The sequence below is a fragment of the Eutrigla gurnardus genome (genome assembly GCF_963514095.1).
Source record: "Eutrigla gurnardus genome assembly, chromosome: 14".
NCBI classification, from domain to species: Eukaryota; Metazoa; Chordata; class Actinopteri; order Perciformes; family Triglidae; genus Eutrigla; species Eutrigla gurnardus.
Window position 1 is genome coordinate 3,108,101 of NC_139937.1, and position 13,040 is coordinate 3,121,140.

The 13,040-nt window shown below is 45.3% G+C and overlaps 1 protein-coding gene across 2 annotated transcripts; it reads right to left on the reverse strand.

Annotated features, from left to right (window-relative positions):
- Window positions 1-295: 295 nt before the first annotated feature.
- On the reverse strand, window positions 296-12,985 carry pklr (pyruvate kinase L/R). Of its 2 annotated transcripts, none has more exons than XM_084027083.1 (12): window positions 12,877-12,985; window positions 8,060-8,224; window positions 7,608-7,699; window positions 7,378-7,509; window positions 6,105-6,291; window positions 5,367-5,640; window positions 4,595-4,745; window positions 3,565-3,717; window positions 3,281-3,447; window positions 1,739-1,805; window positions 701-815; window positions 296-617 (listed from the first exon to the last, which is right to left on the reverse strand). In XM_084027083.1, the coding sequence occupies exons 2-12, from the start codon at window positions 8,196-8,198 to the stop codon at window positions 511-513; spliced, it is 1,584 nt and encodes a 527-aa protein (XP_083883209.1). In that variant the 5' UTR covers window positions 8,199-8,224; window positions 12,877-12,985; the 3' UTR covers window positions 296-510. The 2 variants fall into 2 exon arrangements, with proteins under 2 accessions (XP_083883209.1, XP_083883208.1); XM_084027082.1 differs by lacking the exon at window positions 12,877-12,985 and adding an exon at window positions 11,257-11,415.
- Window positions 12,986-13,040: the final 55 nt, after the last annotated feature.

Genomic DNA, 13,040 nt, shown 5'->3' on the forward strand with positions numbered 1-13,040 from the left:
GGATCAGACAGAAGCCCCATGCAGGAGCAGATAGTTAGAGAGAGAACAATAGGCAGATGTTGGCATCTGGATCATTTCAGCAGTCAAAAGGATGGAGTTCAATACCTGCCACCTCTGTATTTCACGCTCATAACAGCCAAAAATTATTACAGAGATGTGCTCAGGACTGTAGGGACAGGAATGAAAAAAACTCTTCAAATTCTATGAAAGTAAGGCTTCGACTGTGTTCATTCTTAAGTCAATCTCACCACAAATAACAGAGACGAATGGAAGAAGTCAGTGTTAAACTTAATAATTCAACTTTATTTGGAGGGAGTCATTGCTTTCAACACATGTTCACACACAAATGCAACATTCCCTACGGTTTAAATAACAATGCTGTCAGAATGCCTTCGTTCATCTATCAGTGACAGTGGGGTGTCGTTTCATTTAAAAGGGTGGTTTTCAGGGATCATCACATGTTATACCTCAGCATGTCAGTCACACTTAGAGTGAAGTCAGGTCGGTTTGTTACGGGGCACTGACGGCCCTCATGATGTTAGTGTGACCGGACCCGGGGATCCAGCCCGTCACCACGATCACCATGTCGCCCGACTTGAAGAATCCTCTGGCTTTCCCTGAGGACAGACAGGAGGGTGTGTGAGTCAGACAGTATCCCAGCATAGATGAGCAGGCTGATGGAGGCGTCACACACACTGACCTATGTCCATGCCGAAGTTGACCCGGTCGTCCACATCGTCGGCCCAGACGGGGGCAGGCAGCGGGTGGAAGAGCACAGGAAACACTCCTCTTAGCAGCTGGGACTGACGGGCCACCTGAAGGAGAGGACAGAACCCATGTCAGGGACAATAAATACAAGTTAGTGAGTATGGGGTTCTTTAGCGATAAATGTCAGTTTGTTTATCCATTCAAAGCTGATGGTCACAGTGACCCGCTGACCCACGGGCTCCCGACCACTCTGGTTTGTCACTACATCAAATAAACAGTAATCTCAACTGGTGACACCTCATCACAGGTCATGTGGACGTGAGTTATGATTAATTCAGTGATTTTCCTTCTCAGACCGTTTCATTAAAAGGCTTTTTGCTATTTGATTTTGTGTCACAGCAGCATCTGGATTACAAATGTTTTCTTGTGAGCTCTTGAGGATTCCTGACCCTGATAAATTGGTCAAAAACTAAAAGGTCCTTTTTTTTTCAGATGAACCCCCGACCTTTCCTCTAGCACCACCAGCAGGCCAAAAGTTCCACTTGTACACAATAAATGGATATATTATAAATGGATCCATATGTAATTAGAGATTAAGATTAAGATTGGATCACAATGTAAAGGGCAGAATACGGTTAAACACACTCACACTCTAAAGATCTCAGTGACCTTAAAGATCTCATGACCTTTGCTCTGATGTCACCCAAAGCAAAATGACATCACCAACCACTCACTTATGTTTTATTTAAGAAACAGGCCTGGTTCAAATGTGTACATTTATGGAAATAAAAAAAAGGGAATATATGTGTTTTTTAATGAGGCATGGAATTGAAATATGGATATGGATTTTATGCTCTGACCATTAACTGTCCCATAAAACAGAAACACTCCAGTAAAATATCACACATAAATACACTCATTGTTGTTGTTGTTGTAACAGACCGTTCAGTTTTGAAAGGCGTGACTCATCGACAATTAAGTCGCGTCTCGGGCTAGACAGCACACTGCTGCTCCGTGGGGGCCGACCTACCTGAGGGCTCCTGGTGATGGCAATGATGGGACAGCGAGGACGGTACCTGGACAGGAGATGTGCCGCCCTGGAGGGACGAGCACAGGAGAAGGACACGTAGGGGATTATTAAAGGAAAGATCAACATTAAGTGTGTTAATGTTAATGAGCCATCAGAACACTCCTGGCTTCTTGGAGTCTCTGAACTCCGCTGAAGGATTCTTCCCTCATGTACTGTTGACGATGCTGTCGGAGGTCATGCAGATGTCACTTCAGTCATATGGAGACACTAGTCAGATGTCTTGTTCAATGAACCTCCAGCCATCTCTCAAAGTGTTTTTGGCCGTGCTATCGGCCTAGATGACTCCGTGGCTCCGTCAGTCTATCAGTCTGACGTCTCTGTTCCAGACTGAAATACCTCAACAAGCAGCAAATGGACAGCGTACATTCTGAGCCCTGAGGATGAATCCTGATGACTTTAGTGATTTATTTTCCTAGCACCACCATGAAGTTGACATTTATAGCTTTGAGTGAAATATCTCAACAACTTTGTGTCTGTTCAACATCTTTGTCTTAGCATGTCTACATTTGCATTCCCCTCACTGCCGTGTCTACAGCCTCACAGTCTCACAGCATCACTGTAGACTCTCAGTCTTGTTTTACTGCAACCATCATCCAAAATCAAGGTGGGCTGCTCAGCCATTCACACACGTCACTCAGATGATACATGACGTTGCATCATGCAGTGTGAGAAAGAGTTTGTATTTGCTGTGTTTTCGTTTCATCTGTCACCTTCTGTATATGGTGCCTGGGAGAGTTTTAGTTTTACACAGCGAGCAGTCAGAACACACAGAAATGCACAAACACATAAAAGGGGAAAGCAATGAACATTAAAGGCAACATGAATCTCTACCCAGAGGAAGCAGAAGCAGGGAACAGTACTGCAATATTCCATCTGCAGCTTTGCTCTGCATAGAAAATAAGCACCTGTTGCTCCAGCCTTTAAAGAGCCTGAGTGCCAGAGAGGAAGAGGAGGAACGCATGTTTACTCAGGTCTAAGTCGACAGTATGTGCACACTTTTGGGCGCACCGAGTATTACAATCCTATTGGATGACCTCGCACTTTACGTTCCCTGTATGTAGAGGTGGAAGGTCGTGGAGGTCGGGCCGTTGATGGGTGTGTAGAGCACCTGACCTTCATGCAGAAGTCTGAGTTTGCGTTGCTCTTGCTGCTCTCCAATTCACATTCTTTTTGTTAACAGTGATCACAATCATTACCTAACCTTCAGAGAACAGTTTGACATTGAGAAACACGCTTATTGGCTTTCTTGCAGAGAGCTGGGTGAGCAGCTGGTTAGCTTAACATGGAGAGTGGAAACAGCTGGTCTTGTTTTTTTCCAACGGGATACGTGTTCATTAGTGAGTTTCAGAGATGTCGATGACCTTCGGAGTTACATATAAACTACACAAATATGAGAGTAAATAAGCGTATTTCCCCCACATGTCAAACTATAGCTTTAACCATAACCACACATTGTTCTTGTGATAGGTTTGATGTACTCACTTGCCGGTGGTGGTGAGGACTATGATGGCCCCAGCACAGCATTTGAAGGAAGACTCTACAGCTCCGATGGCCGTGACCTCTGTGGGGTCAGAGGTGAGAGGAGTGAGGCGACGCAGCTCCTCAAACAGCTGCTGGTGGAAAATGGCCGCCTCTGCCTCCCTGCAGATCTGAGAGACAGAAACAGAGGAGGGGGGGGGGGGGGGGGGGGGGGGGGTGTTATCGGAGGGCACATCTCTAAGTCCGATGTAACAGAACGGACATCACGCACACACAGAAACACACACCGAGTGCATCATTGCGACTGCCTCCACAGGAAACAGTCCCTTGGCAGTCTCCCCAGACAACATCACACAGTCGGCTCCATCCAGCACGGCGTTGGCCACGTCACTGCCCTCCGCTCTGGTGGGCCGCGGGTGGGCCACCATGCTCTCAAGCATCTACAAAACACATTCCACACACACATTCACATTCACATTCACATTAGTCTTTTTGGCAAAAGCACAACGTCTCCACAAAGCTCCGTAAAAGGAAGTCGATCAATTAAGCCATTAACACAAGCCACTTACATGTCCACGTTCGTCCGAGATGAGAAAGCAGCGTAACGTAAAGAGGCTTCAGGGAGAGAATGAAGAGGGGGGTAATGGCTTTGTGGATGGTTGGACAGAGGAGGGGTGAAATGAGAGAGCCTTTAGACTGAGGTGGCCGAGTATGACTTGGCAAGATCATTACTGACATGCTGGAGACTCAGAAGTAGGAGTCAATAAGCAAAGCAGACAGGCAGACAGCCTGTGAGACTGCATTTTTGTAGTAGTTAAGAAGCTATGGCAGTGTGTGTGTGTGTGTGTATGTATGCGTGTGTGTGTGTGTGTGTGTGTGTGTGTGTGTGTGTGCGTGTGTGTGTGTGTGTGTGTGTGTGTGTGTGCGTGTGTGTGTGTGTGTATGTATGCGTGTGTGTGTGTGTGTGTGTGTGTGTGTGTGTGTATGTGGGGGGGCTCAGGTCTCGAGTAGCAAACCTGCTCCAACACTGTCACTCTGAGTCAGGAGCTGTAGCATAAGCAAAATGTATCTCTGTGACTCAACATGGCTGCAGGTGTGTGTGTGTGTGTAATAGGAGAGGGTGAGAAAGAGAACAAATGTGTGCATCTTTGAGGGTGAATGTATTTGACAAGTGTGTGTGTGTGTGTGTGTGAGTGTGAGATCACTGGACCCGTTTAATTAGACAAGACTGTAGTTAGAGTCTAAATCTGCATATTTTCTCATTTCTGTATCCTTCTGTGTGTGTGTGTGTGTGTGCGTGTGTGTGTCCTCCCTGACCTGCGTGGCACAGATGACCGGCTTGCCGGCAGAGTTGCAGCGTCCAATCATCATCTTCTGGGCAATGAAGACTTTCTCTGCCGGGATCTCGATCCCCAGGTCGCCCCTGGCAACCATCACGCCGTCGCTCTCAGCCAGGATCTCCTCAAAGCTGACAGACAGATTAGGGGAGGATGAGGAGGCAAAGGATAGAGAGTTTGGGATAGTAATTAGGGAGTGAGAAGGGACGAAGCAGCAGAGGCAGGGAAACAACAGTGATGCTGTTTGTTTCTGTGCATTATTATGAATGCTCTTGATCTGCAAAAAGGATTTTGCTCAAAGCTTCTAGATGTTGAAAATTAAATTGCATTGTGCAAATGCATGCGTGAGCAATTCAATTGGAGATTTATGAAAAATATACAGCCACGGGAGATTTAACACACCAGATGTTGATGCTTCATAATTAATCTTCGTGATCTGATGTTAAAGAGATCCCATTTAAATTATAGCCATAGTTAACACTGAGCAGCTGGCGAGACAAGAGAAATGGAGATGAGAGCTGTGTCAGATATTTTAAGTGCCAGATCTTCATCAGGCAGACAGCCACACAGATCGCCCATCATAGATGTGTTGCAGTCGGAGCCGACGTGTCCATCCGTCCCTGACAGCTGGCGGTCCACAGGAGGACGCATTGCTGAGGCCTGTCACAGACTCATCACTCTCGCCGCCTGAAGATGTTCAACCAAACTGCGACTGCATGGTTTTAATTCATAAAGTATTTTCCCCGACTCACTTCTGAACCCCTTGACGGCTTTCCACCTTGCTGATCACTTTGATGTCTCGTCCGTGCGGCCCCAGAGCTCGCCGCACGTCTTTGACATCCTGGGCAGATCGGATGAAGCTGGCGAACACCATGTCTACGCCCTGAGCCACCCCAAACCTGAGGTCGGCCTCGTCCCGCTCGCTGACTGCCTGCAGGCCAATCAGGTCGCTGCCAGGGAGGTTCACACCTTTACAGCTGCACAGCAGCCCGCCGGCCTCCACCACCGTATCCACCCAGTCAGAGCCTGCAGGAAAACAGGAAACAAGTTTGTGTGTTGAATATCTTCAAAAGGAGATAGGATGAAAACATTTCATACATTTCAATAGGAGATCATGGAGATTTCAGATTTGTGCATATACGTTAGTTCAGACTTACTGGAGGAAGGTCCTCAAATGTGTTTGGGATTTCTCACATTATAAGTGTGATTTTGAAGCCTAGACTTACTAGACATACTAGATATAATGCTATACTGCTAATTAAAGCAGACTGCAGAGGCTCAGATATGATGCAGCGGTGCATAACGGTGGGGAAGCAGAATTTTGTTCAGAGGTTGAAGGACTCCCGGGGAACCAGGTTATTCAGCTCAACAAGATTGCCTTGTTTGAAATTAATTAATGCATCACAGCAACAATATAGAAAATAGGACATACCAATTAAGTCGAAAGCAAGTATATGTATATGAAGCATATGAAGGTTTGATGAAGTCACCTGTTTCTAGTACTTTGAGTCCAATGAGGCCGTCATCGATGTAGATCTTGCCTCCCTTCTTGAGGACTTGGGGCAGGCTGGGGTAGTCCACCCAGATAGTCTTCCCGTCGGTCTCGTCTCTGTCACTCTCTGCTGTCAGCACACGGACACGGCTGCCCTTTTCCAACTGCACCTCCTCCTCCACTTTCTAACACACGTGCACACAAAGTGGGGAGAAGGAAACGCTGCCTTTAAATGAACACCGGCATCGTCTCTATTACCAACACATTTTTTAGAAGACATCTTATTACATAAATTGGTAATTTTTCCCTTTCGAGGTCATTATGCATTAAATAGCCCCATTACTTCAACACGTCTTCACAAATGCATGGAAGGTCCATGCACGGTTGTTGTTGTGTATGCAGGAACGTGTTCACAGACTCACAAGCTGTAGTTGTTTGCCACGAACAGAAGATCATCTGGGATTATTCTTTATAGATGTTTTCTCCACTGCCATATATTCTCACCTATATGGCACGTTGCTGTACCTCCATCTGTCGGCGCTCATGCAAACAAATAGCGAAGAGCAAATATTTGGTCTCTCGCCCTGTGAGAGAATCTTCCTCTGCTTGTTGTGAAACCACAACCGGCCTCTGAACCGGGCTGAAGCAGGAGGCTGTTTGATTCGATGGCGTGCCGAGCTTCAACGAGCCGGCGTGTTTGGCTGAATCGTTGTGATGATTCCCATCAGAGGGTCTGAGTGACGATGATAACATGACTTCAACTGTACGCGGTTCTAACTGTCCCACAAACATGTTCCTCTCTACCAATCACGTGTTGACGTCAACTGTTCTCTTGGGTTAAAAACAAATATTATTAAATATTAATGTATTTTATGATTTTGTTTTACAGTCTGAACCCACATGTTCATGATAGTATCTTCCTATTAAAGCACCAAACGGACTAAAGAAGAGACACAACCAGCAGGAATCAGTGTGCAGCCTGAATGTCATGTGGAGCATTTTGTAATCTAATCAAGGCATGAAGAGATTTCCAAGAGCTTTGAGTTATTTGTTCGGCAAAGCAGACGGCAGACAACAGAAAAACAATATAATGAAAGAGCAAACGAGGACACACAACTAGGTGTCAATTCCCCCCCCCCCCCCCCCATAAAAAAGGAGATAACAACATGAAAGTAATGATGATGATGCCAAAGTGGTGGCGATCATTTCAGTATCTCTTCCAGCTTTGATTTGGTTGAAACTGTTTGATGGATTAGGCACGACATGTTTACCCCTTTCACTAATCCGGTGCGGATCTCTGGACCCTTCGTATCCAAGGCGATGGCGACCGGTCGATAATACAAGGGGTCAGGGGTTATCGTCTCCACTGCCTCTCGGATGTTTTTGATGGTTTCGCCGTGATACTGACAGACACATGGAGGGAGAGGAAAAAATCCACGTGACGGACAGAAAGACCAAAACATGTGAGCAGCAGCGCTGTGAGAAACGGTGGCGTACATACTTCATGTGAGCCATGAGAGAAATTTAGACGAGCGATATTCATTCCTGCTTTGACCATCTCTTGGAGTTTGGGGATGGATCGGGATGCAGGACCTGAAAGGAACAGTAAGAGGAAGTACAAATACATTAAAATGTGCAAAAATAAATCCCTGATTCCAGCTTCACTAATCTACAACAACCTGATTTTTTCTGTCTTTATGACTTTTGTCATAATTTCCTAATATTTATTTGCCAATAAAATAATTGGATGACATTGCAAATTAACTGTTGGTCTCTAGAGCCCTGTCTGGGTATAAAACCAGCTCCACAGCCGAGAATGAAACGTGGCCGACACACTGGAGGCCACGCAGCAGCTCGCTGACTGACAGACTGCCAGCGATGACATTCAACAGTTGCCAGATATTAACTTGAAACTGAGACTCTCTGTCTGCGCCTGCTTGTTGTCACACTCACCGATGGTGCAGATTATGCTGGTGTTGCGCGCCGTGATTGGCTCCTGGTCGATGTCCAGCAGACAGAGATGCTCCAGGAAGGTGTCGGCCATGCTGGCATCCAGCTGCTGGCGTTGGATGAAAGAGTCGGGCAGCGTCATCGCCTCAGAGTAGCGTCTGATGCGAGCTGGGGATGAAGATTTCAATGTTGACATTCAGCTCTCGATAATGTGAAAACAAAACACTGCAGTTCAGCAAATGTTCTGACATTAACGGCGTACAGAGGACAATAAATAAAGGCTGCGTGGTGACATTTGAAACAAATGGAAATAGAAAGAGGGGTCTCACCACCAGCAACACTTTAATATGAGGAAGGTGTGAATTTGAGACAATAGGAGGAATACATGCAGCTTAATGAGAGATCACCGCCCCTCTGAAGTCGAGGCCGGAGTGAGCCGGCTCACAAGGATGGGACCCAGATGTGACTGCTGATACATTTCAGGGTTTTATTGATCAAATAAAAGAACAAGAGTTCACAGAAGCATGGGTGGTGAGTAAAAAAAAAAAAAAATTTTCATCCCGGCAGAAGTTATCCGTGATCCGTTTGCACAAAACAGTTACTCCATTGCTTGTTACCATCCAGTGGAGAAACATGCTGTCATTATCTAAACACTGTGACCATTACTTTTATTATTTTATTTTATTATTTCCATTCAGCCTATGTATAAATATATTTTATTAAAAAATACATGTGATCGTTATCGTCACAGTTCTAATTGTGTTCATGAAGCTGTTCATATTGTTTCCACCATCAGTTTAAGACCGGCGGGCCGATATCCAGACCGTGACCCCCCTCGCTCCCTCTCTGTGATTCTGGCTGTAATGCATTGATAAAGCACTGGGGGCGCTGTTGTAAAGTGTGAGTTTGCCTTGTGTGTTCCTCCCCAGCCACCATACCTGTCACAGTGTTTCATGAAGTATTTGAGCGCCTGATTAAAGCGCTACAGTAACAATATAACATTGTCTGGTTCATTAAGACATAGTCCTTCTTTTTACACCTCATACGCCTCCATCAGAAGCTCGTGCTCAGTTTGTGAGACGTTCGCCCCACGCGTCTTCGTCGTAGTCATGGTGACTTTGGGATCTGCATCAATGAATCAGTGATGGATCTCGGGGTCTAGTTGAGGAAGCCACGTGGGCACACTCCAGGATTAGTTGTACCTGGCTTGTCTTAGTCATCCTGGTTTAGTCTTTGTGCAACCGATTAAGCCAGACTGCTCTCACTGGGATACGTTGAACCCAGATAAGTCATTTATCCTGGATATCTGAATTCTGCTTTTGTGCAACAGGCCTCAGGGCTGCAGTCTGAACAGGAAAACAAACCAAAAAGGGATGAGAATAAGAAGCCAGGCCGTCAGAGGCTTGGAAGCAACAGCACTCCACTAAACTCTGACCAACTGGCAGGGAGTGAGAGGAACCGGGCTGATGAAATCTCTGCAGGGCTGATGATGAAGTGGGAACAGGTGTGATAGGTGGGACAGTCAGACGGTGGGGAAGCAGGGGAAGTCAGGGGGGCATCTGGTGGATGGATGGAAAATGGCAACCTGAGATGTCTGATTGTGGTCTGTCAGAGCAGCAGCTGCATGTTCTTGATACCAGGTTTTAGTTTAAACCTGCATTCATTGTTTTTTAGCTCAACAAGCTGTTAGGCAACTAGCTTCTGAGGGAAATAGAGCTGCTAAACACTCAGTCACTAACTTTGTCTCTCTGCTGTTTGGTGTCCATCAATGAAGCTACAGGAACTAAATATTAAAGCCAAACAATGAGCTGAGAGATGCTGCAAAGCTGCAGGAAACTGCAGTCAGGTGATAATTATCTGTGGCTTGATCATACGAGCAACTCCTTCACATTAGTCAGTTGAGTCATTGTTACCATAAAAAATATCAATTAGAGCAGCTTTAGAATAAAATTGCTCAATTATCTGATGATTTTGATTATTTTGTCTTTTACTAATTCATCTACAATCAATAAAATCCCAATTAAACGGTTACTTCTCAGTTCTTACCATTTCATGACAGAAAATATGTATTTTCCGACCTTTCACCTTTTAAAGTCTTACTACTCACAAAGCCTTTTTACACCCAGTGCAAACATCAGCCACTCGCTGTATGAAGTAGAAACCAGTGAATGCAGCCAGTGTCTTCCTTTCAAGCACTACCTGATTGAGGGCTTTGAGCCAGTACAACAGCATCCATTTTAAAGCATGTCACAATCAGTCAAGCCTGCAATTTCTGTCACCGGGGGAGAGGAGAGAGCAGCGAGGAGGAGGAGGACGGGGAGAGCCTGAGAGCATCAAGGTCGCTGCTAACAGCACAACAGGAGCGAAGAGGTGAGGACAAAGGGGAGGGAGAGGAGGCGTAAGAGAGACTGGAGAGTCAGGTGAAGAGAGGAGGAATCTGACAGGGAGATTTCTACGGATCTAGAATGGGGAAAACAGAAGAGCTGGATTATTGGTTATGAATGAAAGCCCTCTGTGGAGACGGACGTGCAGAATCACAGAGGGAAGCTCCCGATGAAAACAGTCTAACGTGAACCAGCACAGCTCCTCCATCCTGTGGATTCGGTTATTTCTCTTTCTCTTCGTCTTTTTCCCTTTCTCCACCTCCCTGTGACCCAGTTCTGCTGCACCGCTGCACACATCATTACGTGTCCCACTGAGATCCGCCTCTGACACTTCCCAGAACATGGAAACACACACACACACACACACACACATGGATGCAGGCACCTGTTACTGGAAAGGCTGACTATAAATAAAGCAGGTCAAAGACAGTTGCAAAGGCACAGCTTTACACACTGATAAGAGAGGTGAATCAGGTGATGGGCGTGGCCTTTTTGCAGCGGGTCACAATCGACTGTTGAACCATAGATAGGAGGGCAGATGTTTGTCCAGTGATTCTGCAACAAAGCTCAAAGGATCCGACAAAAACTACTATACACTGAGTATATAATGATGAAGCAGTTTGATATTGCATAACCACGGACGTGGAAAAATGACTCTCGAGTATTCTCTATATAGATCTAATTAACAGCACAAAGCTGGTTTGTCCTTGCAATTTAACGTTAATCAGGTAAATCAATCCCTGAAAAGCCATTTTTGTTATATGGTAATGTACAAAACGTGTATGATACATGTAGCAAAATGATTGTTCCACTTACCCATTTTCATAAAACTATCCATTTATTGTCAGACCCAAATCCACCACTCCTGTTTTTAGTTCTTTTGTTCTGTAATGTTTCTGCTTCCTCCTCTTGTCTTTATCCTCGTCTGTGCTCACTTATCATACTGGAAGTCTTGTGATGCCTGAACATGCCCGCTTCACTCTCTTTCCTTCATTTTCACACTCTGACCCCTCTGCTGCCCCCTCCCTCCCCTCCCACTCACACTGTTTGGAGGGAGGCCACCGCTTGCACCGCACGGATGAGTTTGGATGAATAAGTAGCCTGACTGGGTCGAGATGAGGCTTAAAATAGAAAAATAGCTTTAGTCTAGTGTTGGTGCTAAACTATCAGGTGCACTGAAGTGATACTTATTTACTGCATCACCGCAGAGTGTCTAACTCTAAACCTATTAACCTCGAACCTGGCTCAGAATACCTTTGCAGTGCTTTGCCCCGCCCTTTGTTCATGAGCTGGATTCAGTCAACAGAGGGAAAAATAATCATCAGGAACTGACAAAAATCAGTCAAAGTAAAATGCTAAACTTCACTCTTTCCAGCTTCTAAAAAAGTTTCTTTGATTTATATTGTTTTGCGAAACTTTGAGTTTTCTGTTTTTCATTGTATCGGCCCAAAGCAAACGTTAGTTTATCATCTGTAATCCTGAAGGTTAATAAGCCAGTGAGAAATACAGGACAGCAGTTAAAAATGTTAATGAGTTATTCATAAATTCATTTTGGGCTAGATGGCAGCAGAGGTCAGAGGTCACACACACTAATGGAGGAATCCACATATTGAACTCCACAGCTAAAAAGACTAATAAAGCATCATTTAGAAGAATAAACACAAATTGCAACCTGGCAACCCAAAATCATTTTTTTATCAATAGCTTATAACTGACCTATGAAGTATTAGTACTTTTGTTTAGTAGTATTTATCAACCATTCATTATAATCCACTACAAATATATATTCAGGTATGGTGAATAGGGATGTGAACCAATCTTAGACCATTAGACGTTGTGTAAGCGTGAGACAGGTCTGGAGACACCTGAGACGAGGTGTCTTGCACCCAGAGACACAGTTGACTCAGACACCTGCATGTGCACAGTCAGCATGAAGCAGGCCGACAGGAGGCGTAAATCGTTAGCCAAAGGACAAACAGACCTTTGTCCCGATGAGAGTCGCTTGCAGTCCTGCTCTGTGACACGCAGCTATATGAACACTGAACACAAGCACCTGGGGGCAAAGGTCGGCTTTACGCACGGAGACTGACGCGCAGTAACACACTAATACAACTGGGCGAGGTATTTTTTTAGTATTAAAACTTTCAACGACGATCACGGGAGAATATTAAGTCTTGTTTTTGTACCTCGTCAACAAACAATTGACAAAAAGGGGAAAGGGAGGATAGAGTGTTGATTATGTGGCGGGAATGAACAGTCGGAGATTTTCCACAGAAAACAATCAGACAGAAGGGGAAAGGCAGGTTACATAAACAGCAGAAATAAAAATAATAAAACGGAAATTAAAGAAATAAAACGGGACGCTGCATCGAATCCGCGTTAAACAGCTGCGTGTTCGGTTGTAAAGCAGAGATTGTTGGAAAGCAGAGCACCAACCTGTTGGATGTCTGAAGGAGGCCGAGAGTGGAGGAGGGACGAAGCGCGTCAAATGGAAATGAATCGGGTTCTGTGCGTATTAGCGCCATCTGGTGGACAGAAGCGTCGCTTTGCAAGCTTTGCCACAATAAAAACAACGTCAGTAGGAAATAACACGAGTTTAT

Bases quoted from the DNA above. Each gene is read 5' to 3' on its own strand.
- pklr (XM_084027082.1), bottom strand. From the start codon at position 11,278: ATGGATAGTTTTATGAAAATGG. The intron at 7,700-8,059 runs GTGAGTGTGACA...TGTTCCTTTCAG, and splicing joins CAGCATAATCTGCACCATCG to GTCCTGCATCCCGATCCATC. The intron at 618-700 runs GTCAGTGTGTGT...GTCTGTCCTCAG, and splicing joins CAACTTCGGCATGGACATAG to GGAAAGCCAGAGGATTCTTC.